This window comes from Gobio gobio (assembly GCF_949357685.1).
Source record: "Gobio gobio genome assembly, chromosome: 8".
In the NCBI taxonomy this organism is placed as follows: Eukaryota; Metazoa; Chordata; class Actinopteri; order Cypriniformes; family Gobionidae; genus Gobio; species Gobio gobio.
In genome coordinates, this window is record NC_137114.1 from 31,655,150 (window position 1) to 31,675,922 (window position 20,773).

The following is a 20,773-nucleotide window of genomic DNA, read 5'->3' on the forward strand; positions in this document are numbered from 1 at the left end:
AAGTTTTGTTTAGATTTTTATGTTCTGTAAAACATTTTAACTCTAGCTAAAAGTGCTAGAGATAAAAATAAACATTATATTAGTAGCCTAATAGTAACTCGATTGTGTGAAAGCTGATCATGTGATGTCAACAAAGCGACATCCATGAGGGGGCGACCTATTTCGTTTTAATTAATTAAAAGTAGCCTACATTTAATAAAAAAACGTGCTGTTCATTTTTTATGAGTACAACTTTAAAGTAGACTAGAAGAGTTGAATTTGTTTAAATGCTAATGATCCAAGCATTTGCTTTTGTAACGTATGATATGAAACATATTCAGAAGTAGCCTAATTGTCCGTTGTATTACAGCATCAGCCTAAGAGTATCTTGCAGATGAATAATATCTTCTGGAGAGGGCGTTCCTTCTCTCTATAACAGGGATGATTCACGGATTCGAGCCAGTGTGTGATGCGGCTCTACACAGAAAACTATCTGACAATCATTCATCACAATAGCTGTTCTGTGGCACACACCACTGAAACGAGGACAAAATGCCACAAGACGCGCTGCATGAGTCTGACAGGCGGATGCAGGTGAAGAGTTGACTGCGAAAGTGGATCTATTGCATAATCAGACGGAGCACAAAGAGAGGAGGCAGCGAGGGAGCTTCATTTTGAACTATGGCGGCAACAAATATCATTATTCTGACATAAATTTTGATAACGGGAAAACGTGCCATCTTCGAGAACAGCGGCGACTCGTTGGATATGAGGATAAAAAAACATCCTGCCTCAACTTAAAAGTTTAAATTCTCGCTACCAGAGGGTGCATTCATTTTAGGCTACCTGTGTAGTGTGCTCTAAATTAACACTAAACTGACTAGCTCATGTGATTTGGTAGGTTTTTTAAGCCAACATCGGAAGCTTTTGGAGGTAGGCTATTTGTGCAGCCTCAGAAGCCGTTCAAATGCTGGAATGGATTGGTGCTGCTTGTTTTATGATCTTAATGGCCATAATCTGGCCAGTGGTGAAGTGTTTTGGAGCGGACAGTCACTCCACGCTCCTGCTTCCACGGCGCGAGAGCAAAAGATCCACGGAGAGATGCGACTCGAAACTAGAGGGACAAGGTGAATCAGCCACAGTCGCCTTGATATGCAAGCCGTCTGCACTGGCAAACTACCTTCTCAAACATTGCATGACTTTTTGCAAGTCTTTATCGATACCAAAATGGAACTGGCGAATGAGTTCGTCTTTACAAACTGTTTACGGCGCTCTGTGGCCGTTTGACTGTCCTGTGCATTTCATCCGAGATCATCTGCAGTTGAGTGATGATGGACTCGTAGCGTTGGACTGGGCTGTTGTTGGTGCAGCACATCACAAGAGGCGCAGGACTTCCAGTAATTCCACAAGTCCAGTTCTGCTGATCATTCCCAACTCTTTTGGGAAAATCACCAGGAATGTGTTAAAGGTAGGCGAATTGTCTTTTTTGATAATCTTATAATGGCATATTTTATATTGAAAACAGACTATATTGAAGTCTGTATATTGAACACAGTAGCCTACACACATATTACTTAAACACGTACTTTTATTTTGGATATATATATATATATATATATTACATTATTTGTGTTCTCTGACCCATTTTTATAGAACCAATTATGACCTTTGACCTTTCAGTGTGCTATGTTGCTTATTAAATCCATGAATCGAATATGGCTAAAAGTTATTTTATATTTTTGCCATTATAGGTTATAATAACGCTAAAGACCCACCCATTGGATGTAATTTTCACCTAAAAACTACATAGCAAAAAAACAAATAATGTTTACTGCAGTTTCCTAAACACTTTTAAAGATTTTTTCTGTTGTGACGTGAATTTGTAGACCAATCCAGAAGGTTAATTCGCCTACCCCCCCCCCCCCCCCCTTTTTTTTAATGGTAGCTTTTGAATATAGGAGTCAAAATGAAATCTTTGACTAACAGTACTTGAAGACTTTTTGTTGTGCAAGTTTTGTACATTCATTGTCAATTCAGTTTCTAACAAGTTGCTACATAAAGACTACCAGATGTCGGATAAATGGTAAACTAACTTTCTTGTGGTTGATTCAAGATTCAAGAGTTTTATTTGTCACATACACAGTTATATACACAATATACGTCCTTATTTAGCAACAATATGTCTACTTGAATGAGGAAAAACTGAAAAGTGCTTTCATACATTATGAAACAAACAGGTGATGCCTCTAAAAATGAGTTTGCTCACATGTGATAACCTCAGAGGCAAGGAGCGAATTAGTTTTGAGATTACAGCATGAAACTGGGGTACAGTACAGGTGAAGTGAATACTCTGTTTGACTGTTTTGCATTAAAGTGAAGATGCTGCATGACTTTTTCATTATTTCTGGCAATTATAGCATGCGTGATAGAGCCTCTCTCAGACTCTTGGTAGCAGAGTCAGAAGTGAGTCATTCCTCCTCAGCAATTTGGAGCTCACTCCATGTTCCAGGCCTAAAGCTCCAGGCAACTTTAAGTAAACTCATTAGATTTCACACTCCATCATGGATGGTTCCTGGAGAAATGTACTCGGTGCTCACCGGAACTTTGTTAGCTGTGCATTGTGGAGAATATAATCAATGTGTGAGGCTCTTCTACTTCTTCTTTTTGTGTAGGGCATGACAGAGAGCAATGAGGGTAATGGTATCTTTGTTGATATATGGCATATAAGAGTCAAAGCACTGCACTCTTAAAAAGATTGGTTCTTTATTGAAGGCTCCAAGAACCTTTAACATCCATGGAGCCTTTCCACTTCACAAAAGGTTCTTTATAGTGGAAAGGGGTTCTTCAAATTATTAAAATGTGCTTAAAAAAAGTTCTCACTGAAAGTCATTGCTGCAGAAAAAAACCCTTTTGGAACCTTTATTTTTAAGTGCAACTTCTGCATGGCCAAGTTGTGTGTGCGTGTGTGGGGAAAAACTATATATTTGACACATGGCTGTGGGCTGTGATTAGACTGACTGTTACAGTGACTACATTTAAATTAGTACAGAGTAGACCAGGTACTTCTTTTTTTTTTTTTTTTTACAGAACAATAAAGTAATGCATATGGTTCCCTTTTAGTTTTATAGGTTGTATGTAAGTCTATTTGTTTAAATAGAAACATTTGAAGGGTTTGGTTGGGGTTGAATTTTAGTCCACTCCAGTTTTCATGTGTTTCAGAGGAATGTTAGCTACGCTCTGTGATCATAGCACACCAGGTGAGAGACTGCACCCAATTTGCACATCACAAAGCAGTGTTTCCTGGCTGTTCACATGGGACATGAAAATACTGTGGTGTACTTGGGCAGATCCTGTTTCTACATTAAGTCATATCCATTTGCATCTTGGCCCGATATGTCATTTGCGATCATGAATAGAATAGAGGAATTGCTGTTACTTGTTTTTGGTCTTTTTGCAATTTTGCTCATAGTAGGAGAAGGAAGGATGACAAGAAGTAAAAGGGAAAAGAGGAATGGGATGGAGATGTTTCAGTCCAGATTTGAACCCTCATCTCACGTATGAGCACTACAAGTCATTGTGGAAACTCCCTTCTCTTGGCTATATTTGAATCCTTAATTCTTAGGTACATACAGTATGCACAATATATTGGTATACTTTTTATGGGAGGGAGGCTGCACGTTCAGTTTCTTTATTTCTCACATTTAAATGATTTTTGCCATCATCTAATGCTCACTTAAAGTTTTAAAAACACTAATTTAATAACACTGTTAATTGTAATCTTTAGCAAAAGTCAAAATTAATATTAAGATTTCAAACTGTACAGTATAATAAGTGGGGCGGCAGTGGTTCAGTGGTTCATGTAGGTTGTCTACAAACCGGAAGGTTGGTGGTTCGATCCCCGGTTCCACCTGACCAAGTGTCGAGGTGTCCATGAGCAAGACACCTAACCCCAGCTGCTCCCGACGAGCTGGATGGCGCCTTGCATGGCTGACACCGCCGTCGGTGTGTGAATGGGTGAATGTGAGGCAATGTGTAAAGCGCTTTGGATGGCCATTGGTCTGTTAAAAGCGCTATATAAATGCAGTCCATTTACCATTTACCATATAATGTTGTGGTTTTAAAGTATTTAAAAAGATTGATTTATTTTTTCAGTGTTTTATTTTTTGTAATTAAACATGGTATAGAATTTTATCATTGAGCAGTACCTTTTCAACTCCACCTTGTTTACTTCTGTGTATTAATAGTAAAAAATAAATTCTATAATACATAGAATTAATATTTCATAATTACTTCTATGTAATGGAGCGATTTGGGGGCTATTTTGAGCTCAAGCTAAATATATGTATCTTTATCTCACTCAAAAATTATATGAAAAATGAGAAATTGTGGAAATATTTTGCACTCTGATGGATTGTTTGTTTATAAGGTTTCTTCAGACTTGTGAAACTTGAGGAATTTGGCGTCAGTGTTGCTGGTCCTTCCATCGAGTAGGCCTAACAGAATTTAACACAACCCTGATGTTAACACAACAAAAAAAACCTACTGGGTCGCAATGCCCATATTATGGTAGCATGCATGTGTGTGTGTGTGTGTGTGTGTGTGTGTGTGTGTGTGTATATATATATATATATATATATATATATATATATATATATATATATATATATATATATATATATATATATATATATATATATATATATATATATATATATATATATATATATATATATATATATATATATATATATATATATATATATATATATATATATATATATTATATATATATATATATATATATATTTAACAAAGCTTATGGCAGTGCTCTGCTTCAAAATTATGTGAAATGTGTATAGTTTAGAATATTTGTTTTTACTTTAACCCAAGACTACTTATTACAGGTGTGGACAAGACTCAAGCAAAACATCTCTGTATATGTGCACAAGTAGGACTCCTGTGTGCTGTATCTGGCATGTGATATTTTTTTGTTTTTAATCCTCAGCTCTGTGAGGCAGCTCTGAGTCACGGCTACCTTCCTGTGATCTTCAACCGCCGGAGTCAGAACGGGACACCACTCTGTACTGTCAAGCTGCAGCAGTTCGGCGACCCGACCGACCTGCGGGAAGCGGTGCGCTACATTCGGTACCGGCAGCCGGCGGGCCAGATCTACGCTGTGAGTGAGAGCACTGGTTCAGGACTCCTCCTGTCCTACCTGGGCGAGTGCGGCTCCTCCAGCTATGTGACGGCTGCGGCCTGCCTGTCTCCGGTTTTCCGCTGCCAGGGCTGGTTTGAGAGTGGCCCGACCTGGCCGTTCCACTGGGCACTCCTGCTTTACCAAAAAATCTGCCTCAGCAGGTAGGGTTATAGGGACGATGTTGTTCCTCTCAATTACCTCAAAATACATCGGTTTATATTCAGGACTATTGAAAATTGAACGACCACTGTCAACAGATGAACTATCTTTGAGGATGTTGAAACAGTTCATTTGATTTGATTTGATTTATACTTCCGATTTGATGTTGATGCATCCGGTATGGCTCATACAACACAAATACACAATACACACACTATCAAATATACCAAATATAAAATATGTATCAACATGATAAAAAGTTAAAAAGATTAGGACACTAAAAGTTGATGTTATCAAATCATGTTTTCAAAATGTCATATTGTCTGCAATTTTTCACTGCAGACGATATGAAAAAATTAACATCCTCAAAACAAGATGTTTGCAGATGGTATATATTGAATCAGGTTTCTTACCCCATTATAATTTTTTTGGTTCACAACATTTTTCGTAAGAATTATGGTAAACAAAAACAAGAAGAAACAAAAAGTGGAATAAATAAATGTATGGAAAAGGCAAAATAAGAATGCATATTAATATAAAAAAGGAGGTAAAGGAAAACTTAATTTAATTCTTTATATCTTTTCGCGGTTTAATGTAAAAATACTGATTCCATTTTCTTTTTGAAGCGTTGAATGGCAATACATAAATGAAAGTTGTGTTGTCTTTTTCAAAGGGATTGGTCACAATAAGGTATTTCTAAACTAAATCAGCTCAGGGGGATCTAAATTGAAATACAATGCTGTTGCCATAACGACTAGCGATGTGTATCCAGTGCTATTGATTTCTGTGATCTGTCTAAACGGGTTGCTTGCTCGACTCGATGATGATAACAAAACTCTTCCTTTGCTGTTCTTCTCTATTATGATTAAACTCAATAATGTGTTAAATCCCATCTGCAGGTATAAAACTGTGCTCGGGGAGCTTGTCCACACAGACAGCTTATTCTCCGGCTGCTCTTTGAAGGCAATGGAGGAGGCGCTGTTCTGTCATTCTGGCTTAAAAGGGGCGACGGCGGAGGGAGCAGGTAACTGGGAGGCGTATTGGGAGCGCAACGACCCTCTGAGGGACATAGATGAAGTGGCAATTCCTGTGCTGTGTGTTTGCAGCCAGGACGACCCCATCCGAGGGGATGACCAGGCCACGCTACCGTTAGAGCTTTTTGAGAGCAATCCACATTTCTTCCTGCTTTTGACTGCCCACGGAGGCCATTGTGGCTTCTCCACATCAGACGAGGGCCCAATCGTCTGGAGCCACCAGGCCTTACTCGAGTTCTTTCGCGCCACCACTGATTTCTTCGCAGCGGAGGAGCGTGCCAAGCTGGCGGCCCGGCGGAGGGGTGTGAGTGGAGCTGGCAAGACTTTCCGCCATCGCAGTGTCAGCACATGCAAAAGACTGCCCGTCTGCTCGCATAACATTCATGCCATTTACAACTGGCAGAGGTCCTACACCAGATGAGGGTGTGCACAGAGGTTCCCCTAATTTGTTTGGGATTTGGGAGAGACTGAAATAGCAAAGAACACTGCCAGAAAAAGATAGATTAGAACTCATTGTCTGACCTGCTGTTCATTGCAGCAAAGAAAACCAGCAGTCGAGTCAAAATATCTCAGTTTACATTCAGAACTATTTAGAATTGGACAATCACAGTCAACAGATGGACAGCGCATGTCTTTGATGATCTTAAAACACAGAAAAATGCTGAGAGATGTACTGAATCACGGTCAACTTAAAAAACAAAACAAAAACGAAAAAACTGTATTTTTTATATTCTGTTTTCAGATAATAAGACTTAATTAGATATCCTAAAATACATTTCTTATCCCATTTTGGCTCACTAAACTTGGTAGGATTTATTCAATTAAAAAATTTTTTTTTGCCAAACTAACAAAAAATTTAATAATAAAATAAAGAATTCAAGATATATTCTCTGAAAACAAGCCTTAAAGGAACACTCCACTTTTTTGAAAATAGGCTCATTTTACAAGTCCCCTAGAGTTAAATAGTTGAGTTTTACCATTTTTGAATCCATTCAGCCGATCTTTGTATCTGGCGGTAGCACTTTTAGCATAGCTTAGCATACATCATTGATTCTGGTCAGTCCATTAGCATCTCATTCAAAAAATGACCAAAGACACTTTCAATATTTTTCCTATTTAAAACTTGACTCTTCTACAGTTACATTGTGTGCTAAGACCAACTGAAAATGAAAAGTTGCGATTTTCTACACCTATACGGCTAGGAACTACTTTCTCATTCCTGCGTAATAGTCGCGGATCTTCGTGGCAGTACCATGGCTGGCAGCAGCGCAATGATATTACAGCGCCTGAAAGTAGCCCCCTGCTAGGTAACTTTCAATGTGTGTTGTGGATTTACCTGTGTGATTAGCCATGGTTCTGTGTGTTGTAAAGGGCTGTGATAGTAAGTCGAAGGTGTATACTACCACCATGTTTCACAGAATACCAACGAATCATTGCGCCGCTGCAGCCATGGTACGGCCGCGAAGATCCGCGACTATTACGCAGGAATGAGAACGTCCTAGCCATATAGGTGTAGAAAATCGCAACTTTTAATTTTCAGTTGGTCTTAGCACACGATGTTACTGTAGAAGAGTCAAGTTTTAAATAGGAAAAATATTGAAAGTGTCTTTGGTCATTTTTTGAATGAGATGCTAATGGACTGATCAGAATCAATGATGTATGCTAAGCTATGCTAAAAGTGCTACCGCCAAATACAAAGATCGGCTGAATGGATTCAAAAACGGTAAAATTCAACTATTTAACTCTAGGGGACTTGTAAAATGAGCCTATTTTCAAAAAAAGTGGAGTGTTCCTTTAATATCTTTTAACACCCATTTATCTTGGATGTTTATATTTTTAATAGTGCTGTCAAATCGATTAATTGCAATTAATCTCATCTAACATGAACGTTTTTGATTACATAATATATGTGTGTGTGTATGTAAATGTATTATTGTGTATGTTATATATGTGTTTGTTTGTGTGTGTGTGTATATGTATGTGTATGTATATGTATGTATATGTATATATAATATTATATTATATTATACATGCACATATATTATGTAAACAAAAGCTTTTATGTTGGATGCAATCAATCACGATTAACAGCACACATTTTTTGATAAAATTAGAGAATTTTTTTTTTTTTTTTGCATTGTTGGATGCCAGTATTTAAATAATCCTTGAAGTTGATTGTTTTTTTCAAAGGGATTGGTCCATATGTTTTTTTTTTTCTGTACCTCATTAATGTTTCAGTACTTCATTCCAAAATTTGTAGAATATTAAAACAGTCTACATAGTGGCCTTTCCCTTTGGTACTTTGGACAGCAGTAATATGTTGCATTAATACATTCTGTGAATACAATAATGAAAAGTAACATTCTGTACAGTGCTATTTTTCTCAGAGACCGCTAGTTCATTTAGACTTGAGTCTGTTAGAGAACAAGCCTCTGGAATCGGAGTAAAGAGTCAGTCAGCACTGCTGGGGTTTCTTATGACGTCATTCTGAGGTTTCAGGGAGAGCTGGTCTCCCACTGGCAAGGGTGGAGCTAGCTTTGCAGATGTTCACACAACTCTAACGCTGATTTGTTCCCCACTGTTTTTTCTGTCTTCATCTCAAAAATGTGTAATGTCTAAATGGTGTCAAACCTCTTGTTTAAATTATCTGTGAACATGGGAGATTTCATTAAAGGGTTTCAGCTAAACACATTTATGTATGTGAATCAGGTTCTTCTTCGTAAACACTACGTCATAGTTATAGGTTATGCAACAGACTGCACGAAACAGAAATGGGATTTAATTTACTCCCACAAGCTGTTCCTGAGAGCAGACTCTCAAAAGTGACTGCAAAACTGAAGCATTTGTTAGCATTTAGTGCATTTAGTCACAAAGCTCCATGCTATCTGATCCTGGAATCACACAGTTCATTGGATGCATGATCACACTTTTACTGGACAGCCCCAAATATAACTTCAGCCTGGAGCCTGAGCTCAGAGAGAGGAGGTATGATTAGAAGAGACAGTCTCTGCAGACTCCAGCTCTGACGCTCAGCACTACGGCTTTAACTATAGGCACTTCAAAATGGTCTCTTCCTCTGGCTTGACTCTTCATGATTAACTTGTATATCAAATCATGTCAATTTTCCTGTCATCCTGGGGGAAAAAAATCCTTTTAATATACATTGTTGCTATATGTTCTGTTAATGAATGTGTATGATGGTAATATGATTAGGTGGACATTTATGGGTATCTACTGTTCAAAGGTTTGAGGTTGGTAAGATTTTTTTCACCTCATCTAAGGCTGTATTTATCTGCATTTATTTTTTTTATCAGCAAGCATACTGTAAAAGTAATATTTTACAATAATAATTTTATTAAAATTTAAAATAATTTTTCTTTTTGAATATATTTTAAAATGTAATTTATCCCTGATTTTTAAGCATCATTATTCATTATCAGATCCTTCAGAAATCATTCTAATGTGCTGATTTGATGCTCAAGAAACATTTCTTAAATGCTTTCCTTTTAAATTAGCACTCTAGTTTAATTTCTTTTGAATTGCCCTTTTGAGACCCAAGCATTTGTTAAATGATGTATGCCCTAATACATTATTAGAAGCATTAAGGCTATAACATTAGCTCTTACTATGTCTTAATTTCTTACCTTGTCTCCCGGTGACACCACATGTCAAATACTCAACTTTGCCATGGTTTGAAACTGAAAGCTCAATTTGAATATTTTGATACATACAGTGTCAAATAACCTGTATTATAAGCAAGAATGTTTACTAAGTAATATTTAAAAAATCTGCTGCTCTATTCAACAATTACGCATTGATTGATAAATTCAACAATCCTTACAGAACTGCTTTATGGGGCCATCTAGTGGATAATAGTTGATAACAGGTATGTAACCACTACTGTGTTTCGATTAGTGGTCCACCTATATGGGTGTTTATTGGCAGGTTCATTGGTTTAGAGTTTATTGGTTAAACCTCTGTACAACAACTGGGCCTTTTTAAATCCTGAACGTGTGACTTTTAATTTTGCTCACTGTGCATAGGGACATTATGCTAGAACAGAAAAGGTAATATTGGTCAGAATACAAAATGTGTGTAAAAAAAAAAAGAAAAAAAAAAAAGAAAGAAAAGTAGTTTTAAGGGATAGTTCATCCACAAATTTGTCGTCATTTACTCACCCTAAAGTGGTTCCAAACCTTCTACTGAACACAAAAGAAAATATGTTGGAGAATATGGGTAACCAAACAATGGACCCCATTGACTTCCATAGTATTTTTGTTTCCATACTATGGAAGTCAATTGGGTCCATTAACTGTCTGGTTACCCATATTCTCCAACATATCTTCTTTTGTGTTCAGCAGAAGAAAGAAATTCATACAGGTTTGGAACAACTTTAGGGTGAGTAAATGATGACAGAATTTTCATTTTTGGGTGAAGTCTCACTTTAAGCTACTAATATATTCCTTTAAGGTACTAACATGTACACTAAATGTATTTTATGCATTTTGTAATGTGGGTAGTGGAAACCTGTAGTTGGATGGCAGTATCCAAATACCTTTGGCCATGTATTGTTTGTCACAGTGTTATTTAAATATTATTGGTTTATTTATTTTATGTATTTTTATATACTATTATAGTATCTATTCATATTCTGAATTAATTATTTTATTTAGTTTTAGTTTTCACTTTAATTAGTTTGTGCTTTTGTCATTGGCATTTTATTTAGATTTTTTCATTTTTATTCAGTTTTCATTTATTTTTGTTTTAGTAATTTAGAATTTTATTTCAGTTTGTTGGCAAGGCAATAATCCTAATTTACTATTTTTAAGTCTACATTTTCATTTATTTATCTCTGATTTATTTCAATTAAAGAAGCACTAGGTAGGTTTTGCTCTCGGGGTCCCGCCCCTACAGTTGGGAAACACTCTAGTACGTTCGTAAACTGTCATTCTACATCAGGGGAATGAGGGGATGCATCGCACGTGCATTTGTTGACATGACAACTATATGATACTTCAATTCAATGTTTGAGTGGTAGGTAATAACCATATATCGTCAATATTATAATATCAAACTACCATAGATGAATCTGCAAATTTGAAAAATCGATTTGCATTATAGCTTGAGGCAAGACAAATAAACCAATATCACAGACATGTTAGGTATCCTAAAATATGATTTTGTACGTCTTACGTATTTATTTGCAAGAATGTAGCCCCTCCTCCTTCAGTTTACGCCAAGGAGCAAACGCTGGCCCAATGTTGATCCTCCTCCTGCCTTTAATCCGATCACTTTCTCGTTTCCTCTTTTTGCTTTCCTCCGACAAAACCTTTGCTTTCTTATTTTTCTGTGCTGCTTCGGCCATGACTAACATTTGGCAAACAAATGATAGTTTGGCTCACACGTCCGAATTTAGGGAAGTGGGGGTGGTGGTGGAAGTGACGTATATGCCGTAAAGCAGTCGAATTTTGTAGTTCTTTTTTTTCTCGGGTTACTACCGGAAACCCGAAGTTTAAAAGTACGATTAAAAACGATACAGACCCCGTCAGGCTATGGCAGACGTGTCATTCAACCTATTGTAAGTCGATGTATCATCACAAGAGGTTTGAACATATATTATAAAGGTTGAAAAGTTACACTTTTTAATAGTTTAATAAAAACACTTTTTAATAGTTTTAGTTAAAGCTGCACTATGTAACTTTTCCGTCCACTAGAGGTCGCCTATTCGAAACAAATGCGTAGCTTGATGACGCCAAGTTTGATCGCAGAATCTTGGGACATGTGGTCTCCAACTCACAGCCGGTGGAAAAGAATCAGGATAGGAGTCGGGCAGAAATCATGTTCATGGATGTGATTGTTAACGTTACTGTAGTATGAAGCAGAAGCAGGAGCAATTGCTAATAAAAAGAGCGCAACACAAGCCTTGCGAGCAGCGGGACCTTTATCAGGGTTTTTCCTGGGTCAAAAATGGTCTTCGGTGGTGGCTGACAGACATGGTCATCCATACACACACACACGCACGGTAAAAAAAAAAAACCCTACCCACTTGATCTGCAAGCGCAATACTGACAATAAATTTGAAATAAATTCAAAGAAAGTTTGTAACTTTTGCTTATCTTATTTTGATACCTTGATGTTTGTTTTTGTTCCTCATTTTTACACTATTTACTGATAATTGTTTTGGTAATCAATATCAAATATCAATATTAAAAAAATAGTATTAAAAAAATGAACAAATACCCTAATTTTCTGCGATATACAATTTTCTGCCATATACAATCAGCTAGCTAACAACAAATTTGTTCTGGGTTCACCTCACTCCAGTCTAAACTAAATGATTTTAAGCTATTTATTTTACTACACATTGTCCACATAAATAAGCTGAAAGACTGTTGATAATTAAAAATAATTCTTACAATCCACTCTTGCTAAATTGGGTAAGCACACTTGTGTTCTCATTTCAGGTGTTGTTCTGAGTAAATGATTAAACTGATCCGTTAGTTCAGTGTTGGACAGATCAGTTCTAACCAGTCGTTAAAATGATTCGGTTCAAAGGAGTCATTAGGTCGCGAATCGGACATTAGCAGACGCGTTGTGTGTGAATCCCGTCTTTAGAACATCGCGAAAGATTTGTCAACACACAGAAAACACTTCATAACCGGATAGTATTTGTTTCCTGTTTATTTGAAGGATGCTTTATGTCAGCTGGTCAGAGAATCAGTCAATGTTTTTGAGCGCATTTCACACCCAGCGGTAATTAAAGGAAGACGTCTGATAGCACCACGTCTGATAGCGCCACATGCAACATGGATTCGGTCTTCCGACCTTTTGATTTTGATTAGCGTAATATGTGAAACATTAGAAAGCTAAGAATGCTTATTTTGAAGACAAGAGCGTGCGAGCGGGGTAGGAGCTCACTGGTCGTTCTCTCTGTCACTCAGTTAACTCAAGTGCAGCAGTCATCGGTTCTACATCACTCATAAATCACAATAACTGATCAAATAAGGCTTTGGCGGGACAAAAATTTGTTTTGACTATTATGGCATAGTCGCCAGCGGGACTTTTATTATGCCACATTTGCCTGCGCCATTTCCGCTTTTCAGGCCATGAGTATGAGGTAACGCAGTTCTGTTTATCATATTAGATACATCTGAGGGTGTTGAAAATGATGTTATGAAGTGACTCTGTGCGTTCGCTCGGCGGCTGCTATGACACTTGTTGCACATTGTAGTAAGAGTAAAGCATTTCTGCTAAATAAAACCGGAAACCAAGGGTAATGCAGATATGACGCAATTGACAGGCGACTCCCTCACACGTCCCGGTTCCTTGGTTAAAATAGCAAAATATATAACACTGGCTTAGTGGTTTTTGGATATTTTACTATAAAAAAATTACATAGTGCACCTTTAACACCACTTGCATGTCAATAAATTAACTAGCAGTCTCATGATAAATGTAGATAGTGCCTCATAAATCAAATCAAAGTGATATGTGAAAATGAGTGAATATTTAGCTCTGTTTGCAGTTTTATTCATTATTAATATGCATTATAACCCTACAGGTTTAACCTAACAACATTTGCCTTTGGTCATGTCTGTAGATCTTCACGTTCTAATAATCTATGCATACTCATGAACGAGTGTGTTCCAGCAGCAGATGGCAGTATGGGAAACAGCCTGAGACTATGGAAAAGCAGTGCAGGCATGAGTGACAGTTACCATGACGCAGAGCTCTCTCGTTTTGGCTTGGAAAGCGAGTTTATATTTAGCACCTATTTTTAAGCTGAAACATGACACATGTAGCCTAAATAAATTCCGCTTTGAATTTCATACAATGCTTTTGTCCTGCTGCATGTGCGTAAAAGAATGGGGTTTCATAGAATGTTTTTTTTTTTTTTTAACCGTGTCGTAGTTCAGAAAAGTTCTCCAACAGCATTACAGGGGTGAATTAGCAGGGCCGTCGGGATGCACATCATTAGTGGGTCATCAGTGGGCAATATTGACCCGTCATTGGCAGATGTAAGAAAGGCCACAACATCCGCGCACCATGTTCCGCATTAATGAAATGCATTGAATACCTTACGTTTCTGGATAGATTTCCTCCAAATGAGCTTCAAATTGAAGTTTGGACTAAAGACCACATGATTTTGGCTGATGTTTAGTGTGTTTTGTTGATGTAATCTGGACTCTGCAGACGTACAACACCTGTGTTACTTGACCTGCACTTTGTCGCTGCTACCCAGGTGTGACCATTTCCCAACTCAAGCAGCAAATATTTGTAGAAGCTTTCGGCAAATTCTTCACATGTGCATGACGCAGATGTACTAGGTGGGGTGAACTCTCTCTCTCTAACAGACAAGTATTTGTCTTGCTCTAAATTCTCTCTCTCTCTTTTTCTTCCCATACCTAAATCTGCTTTAATAACTCTGAATAGCTTTGGTTTGGTTAACGCCTGTCCCCTGGGCAGAGACATGAGGAGGACTGATGGCAGGAGGTGTAATGTGGGGTGACAGGTTGCCTGGCTTGTCTGAAGGGGCCAGATCAGGACCTCGCATTCTTCCAACTTTGATTTCACCATGGTTGAATCGCATTCTTTGCAATCTTTATGGCTGGTTGAGAAGGAAGAAGAAACTGGCCACGTTAACCAGTGGTATTGCCCTCTCTGGTGGAGACTTTTTTTTTTCCATTGTGCAACTTCACGCCTGTGTAGCATGATCTGTGGACACTTGACTGCTGACTGCCATCAGATATACTAGGCACAGGCCAAAGGAGCAGGGACATTAGTTTCCACTGTTACAGTCAAGGGTTGTTGAAATGAGGGAGGATTAAATAACTAAAGCAAAACAGATTTAAATGGTGTCTTAGTATACATGAGTATTGTAATCTTTTTAATAAAGAATGAAATATATTTCTATTTCCTTCATCGTGGAGGGATCCTTCATCCTCTTCTTTACACAGCTTTCCTTGATTCTGACTGATCATTCGCTAACTCATCCTCTAGTTCAATGATTCTCAACCAATGGGGTGGGGCCCAAAAAGGGGTTTAAGATGACTTAAAATATTTTTGTGGATAATGGGGGGCCTTAAAGTAAAAAGAGTTAAGAGCCGCTGCTCTAATTTCATAAAAAACGAGAGGTATGCCATCTAGTGTCTCAGTTGATTGTATTAAAAAACAGATTAGAGCACTTCAGTATTAAAGGTGCTGTATGTAATTTTTTTTGACTGTACTAAACCATAAAAATACCATAAAATGTTTGCAGATATTTAGTTAAAATACTTGTTTAGTTCACATACTTGTTTCTCTGAAAAACAATGCTACAGCCAGTTATTCTACTTTGAAATGTGTGTTCCATGTCGGAATGTATGTTTTTGTTTTGGTCTGTGTGACCCCGCCCACTGCCGATTTACCCAATAATGGTTGGGGCGGATTAGGCGATCGTCAGCTCCACCCTAAGGCCCCGATCAGACAGAAAGCTTTTTCAGGTTTGAAAACGCGAGGCACACTGCACTGCTGTTTTTTGATTGACGCACTGTTTTTTTTGTTGTTGCGTTTTTTAATGTTGCCAGGCAACCCACGAATCATGTCCTGTCCTGTCAGTCTAATCCAGGGGCACGTTCAAAGCTCAAACCCGTACGCAACGTTTTGCTACGGTTACCGGTTGAACGTCATGTTTCCTGGAAACGGTGTGCAACAGTGTGCAACAGGTTTGAGATGCGTTTTTTCTCGTTTGGTGGGTGTGTCAAAAATGTCAGCCCAATCAGCAGCAACATGTATATAAATCATGCAGTATTAAGCCCTGGGTATACTTCACTTTCCGCGCCCGGACGCGTCACGCGTGCAGCCCTGTCCGCGAGTCTTTCAAAGTAGGGATGAAACGATTACTGGTTTCACGATAAACCACAATAAAAATGTAGTGACGGTTAGTAATATCGTATAAAATTTAATTATCATTAAAACCGCGTGTGATTATCACGATTTTAAAACTCGCGGTAAATCTTGTCCAGTCAACGTCTGTCTGACACAGCACACCACTGTTTTCTGAATGAGAAGAAATGGCAGAAGGCAGTGACAGCGCTGGGAGATTTTTCTGATTTATAAAAGGACCAAATCTGAGGCGTTGTCATATTTTGGCTTTTACAAAAGTCCTGAGGGAAACTTAATTGAAGATGGTCATCCTGTCTGCAGAACATGCCAGAAGAAAGTCGCTGTTATAGAGGACTTCAAAACTACCAACGCAAGGCAAGTGGACTTTGACCTGAATACCAAAACTACGTCTGGGAAATAATAACGTGAAGCGAACGAACAAGTTCAGACAAGATTAGGGTGACATTTAAGGGATAATAATCAGGGCTTGACATCAACAACCGCCGTTTGCGGGTGTAACGTTATTTCGGCTGCACACTAGTCACTCTGGCTGTTGAACTTATTAAAGTCTTCTCAAAAGCCATCTGTTATAATCGCGTTGCGCATTATAACCACTCACACGTGTTTCTATTGAGTTTATGAATGCAATGTCTCATAATCAGAGGCGTTCAGATTATCCGGAATTTTGTTCAGAGCGCGCGCCGCTCTCACTTGCTGAAATCTGCACTAAAAGCAGAGATGTGTGTGTGATGTACGCAAGAGATTCACTCATCATACAGTGGTTGACAGTTTTTGTTCTATTTCAGCAGCGAAAATAGTTTCAAACAAACCCAGCAGAGCTACAGCGCATCTGATATGACTGGCATAAAGTTGGTGAATTTAGGGACCGTCTCTAAAGTTACACACAGCATTGGTAACGTTATACACGTTTGAAACTTCAATAGCATTTGAAGAGAATGACAGTCATAAAACTGACTGTAAAGTGATCATCTAGGTATCAGGTATGATGCACACATTTTGATATTTAATAAAATAAACTGTCAAATCATTTGAAAATATGGATATGCATTATTTCTCTAAGATACTGTTTGGGCTCTTACACAAAACATGGTAGATTTAAATGCATCATTGCTGAACACTGATGAGAATATTGCTTGAGAATATATTTACAGAGATAATATTAGAGATTAAATTTATGAGAAATTATTATCATTTATGCGTTGCTATTGACGACGGCCATTATAAGGAAGGAAATCCCACAGAATCTTGCTTAAAAAAGTGCATAGAGCTGCTTTAGTTTGTTTGTTGATTTTCAAATATAAAACTTGAACAAAACCGTGATAATATTGATAACCGTGATAATTTGGGTCATTATAATCGTGATGTTAAATTTCCATACCGTTTCATCCCTATTTCAAAGTATACTACACCACGGATGCGAGCGGATGATCGCGTTCGACGCATACGAAGTAAATTTTTTCTATGCTCTTCCAGACATCGGAGGGCAGCACTGAGTCCTGTCATCAAAGGGACATTCGCTGGGCATGATCGGAGAAGATCTCTTTTTTTTCAAGCGTGTTGTTTTTAAACCGGTCTTTGCACACTCTTCTTCGATGGCTGAACACTGTGCTCAATACTGTGCGTATTGCCACCTAGTGGACTCCTCTGTACTGCTGGCGCATGCGCTGTTGCACACGAACCGTCCGCGCGGTCTCGAAATTTGGGCTGCGCGTGGACGGGGTTTGCGGCCGGAGTATACCCTGGCCTTTAAAGAGACAGCTCGCACAATGGGTCCAAGTAAAGATGTTTACAAATGGATAAAGATGTTTACAACAGCTCAATATACGCAACAATTGAAGATATTAGAAGACATGATTGTCATAAAAAAAAAAAAATACAGCATATATATCAACATGATGATGTATTTATTTATATTTTTAGCTTCATTGCAAGGCAAATTTCATATATGGTAATTAAGTGCTTTACATAAAAATGAGAAATAAAATACAAGCTATTAAAAAAGTAAGAACTAGAAATAAAATAAAATTACCAGGAGATCAAAAAAAAGGTTCATTAAATGGGATTGGGATGTTGTCTTTTATTCTGGACGGCAAGGGCAGTGTTTATAACATGTATTTATATCAATATTATCATGCTCCGAAAATCCTTCTCGGCTGCCATTGTTGCAACTCTTGCGTCTTCAGAACAGGGTGTTCAACGCAGCACCGTTTCCCTTTAAAAAACGTTTTGTTGGGGCTGAACGCAGCCCATATGACAACAACAAGCATCATAACTGAACTAAATTATTTAAAAAAGGAGCCAGCGGAAATACTTTGAATTGTATATTTCTATATAGAAACAATACATAAACAAACTATCTGTGAAATGAGATACTAGTAACACTTCTGCGGATAGTATCATAGCAAGCAAAGCAGCGCAACTGAAAAAACTGCTGCACTGCCAAAATGCTCTAAAGTGCTCACAACTAGGTGTTTTCAGCAGAGCGCCTAGCATTTTCAGCTTGCTAAAAAACGCTTTGGTGGACACGCTGCCTAACTTCCGGCCTCAGGCTGCCGGCCTGGCACTGCTGTCCTGAAACGGCAGTCACACATAGATATATATGCTCAATATGGCAAGCCGAGTGAGCGTTGAGGGGGGCGGGAGAAACGACTCTCTTCAATATTTAGAATTTTGACTGCAGCACCCATTTCAATATTCAATATTTCCTGAACCTTTAATATTACTGTAATATAGTTTTGTACATTGTAATTGAGATTTTTTATTGACATTTTTCTAAACTGGTGCTTTAAGACAATATACAAGTAAAATGATAAAATAATTATAAGCTGTGTTGTTGGCCATCTAGCGGTTAATAAAGCTGAATGGTCTTGCGGAAGAACATTGTTTTGGTTGCGCTTCAGCAGCTCCTCTGGTATAACTTGACACAAACAGGCGAATGACGAATGTATGCAATTTTCTGCAAAATACATCCCAACAACTCTAAAATAATTTTTTTTTTTGGCTTAAATCTCAAATGACTATTTTATGTTTACTATTTATTTGTTTGAGTAGCAGTGTAATGAACAGGATAATATTATCCCTTCTTTATCCGTCAGTGAATGTAACTAAGAGAATGGAAGGTATTACACTGTGTTAATGCACACTGCCAATTATAGTGCTGTCCTCTTTTTAGATGCGGACCTGAAGCACTCACATGCCTGGCTCCGTAATTAATCTGTCTGATTTATTGGAAACATGCAGGGACTGCACAGCTCCTGGCTCCCGTCCTTGGGATGTCAGCCTCTGGCAGTAGAGGATATGGGGGAGGGTGGCTGGGTACCCTGGGTACATCAGACATCTGTGTCTTCTGTCCGCAGGGCAGCACCTTTCCGCTTCTCTTCCTCATAACAAAGCGGTGAAGAGGGCTGGGGTGGGCCGGGCCCCTCGCTCACATGGCCATCGGTGCATTGGTCCTGGAAAAGTACAGCGCTTGTCTCCCAGCTTATTGGATGCTGTGTTTCATTACCTCCACATGAAATAGCCTTGGCCGGATGTCTCACTGGCCCAATCCTGTCTCTTTCATATCTTAGGAAGAATCCTCCAGAAAAAAAACAGAGGTTAGTAAATGCACTTGCAAAACAAAACCCCACAGAGATGTTTAAAGGTGCTTGAAACTTTAGGAAGTAAAAGCAAAGGGTTAGAGTGTGATAACGTATTATTTATCTCTTTATTTAGAGCTATAAATCACTTTTTTTTTTTTTTTTATCTTTAAGTTTGAGTAACTATGGTAAATTTGGGTTGCTGGGATGTATGGAGGACTAGTGTCACTTAAAAATAAAATTAGGGAATCAGTTACCTATGCATGAATTCAAAAATATAAATAAATTACTATTGGTAGATAAATAAATGTTAAAAATGTTTATTTTAATGTTTAAAGATGCAGTTAGTTGAACCAAATTAAATAATACATTAATGAATCACTTTTCAAATTGACAAATAAATTGACATTGAAAACTTTTTTATTAATTAATTTAGTGTAAAATATTTAAATGTTAATAATAAAATAATGTATTAAATAAACAATTCAACGTCTATTTAATTAAGTAATTTATTTTTTAATGAATACACCCTTCAGTGATTTTTCATTTTAATTGTGGCATTCCTAGTCCTTCATAGAGATTAACCTCATCAGATAACTAATAACCATAACTAATGGAATTTTGACCTTTGACCTACTGTAATTCACACACTTCTTACACACACGCATTAGTGGATCATTTTATCTACATATAAAATAGTACTTCCATTCATGAGTGTGAAGTAAACTTTTGAAGTGAACACTTTCGATGAAACAATTGCTTTCATAAAATGAGTTTCATTCATACACACACAAGTGATTTTAATTCCTACATTCCCTACAGAATCTTAGCTGGACTAGATGTGTTCATGTAAAAGTCTTCATTCATTTTTGAGAGGGCCTTGACTGACTCAAAATCTTGGATATCTGAACCAAATATGTGCCAGTGACATTCCTTGAGGT

The 20,773-nt window shown here is 37.8% G+C and overlaps 1 protein-coding gene across 1 annotated transcript; it reads left to right on the forward strand.

Moving 5' to 3' along the window:
• Positions 1 to 440: 440 nt before the first annotated feature.
• abhd15a (abhydrolase domain containing 15a) lies at positions 441 to 7,215 on the forward strand. The gene is made up of 3 exons (XM_079824270.1): positions 441 to 1,447; positions 4,985 to 5,337; positions 6,235 to 7,215. Exons 1-3 carry the CDS (start codon positions 947 to 949, stop codon positions 6,788 to 6,790), a joined length of 1,410 nt encoding a protein of 469 aa, XP_079680396.1. The 5' UTR covers positions 441 to 946; the 3' UTR covers positions 6,791 to 7,215.
• Positions 7,216 to 20,773: the final 13,558 nt, after the last annotated feature.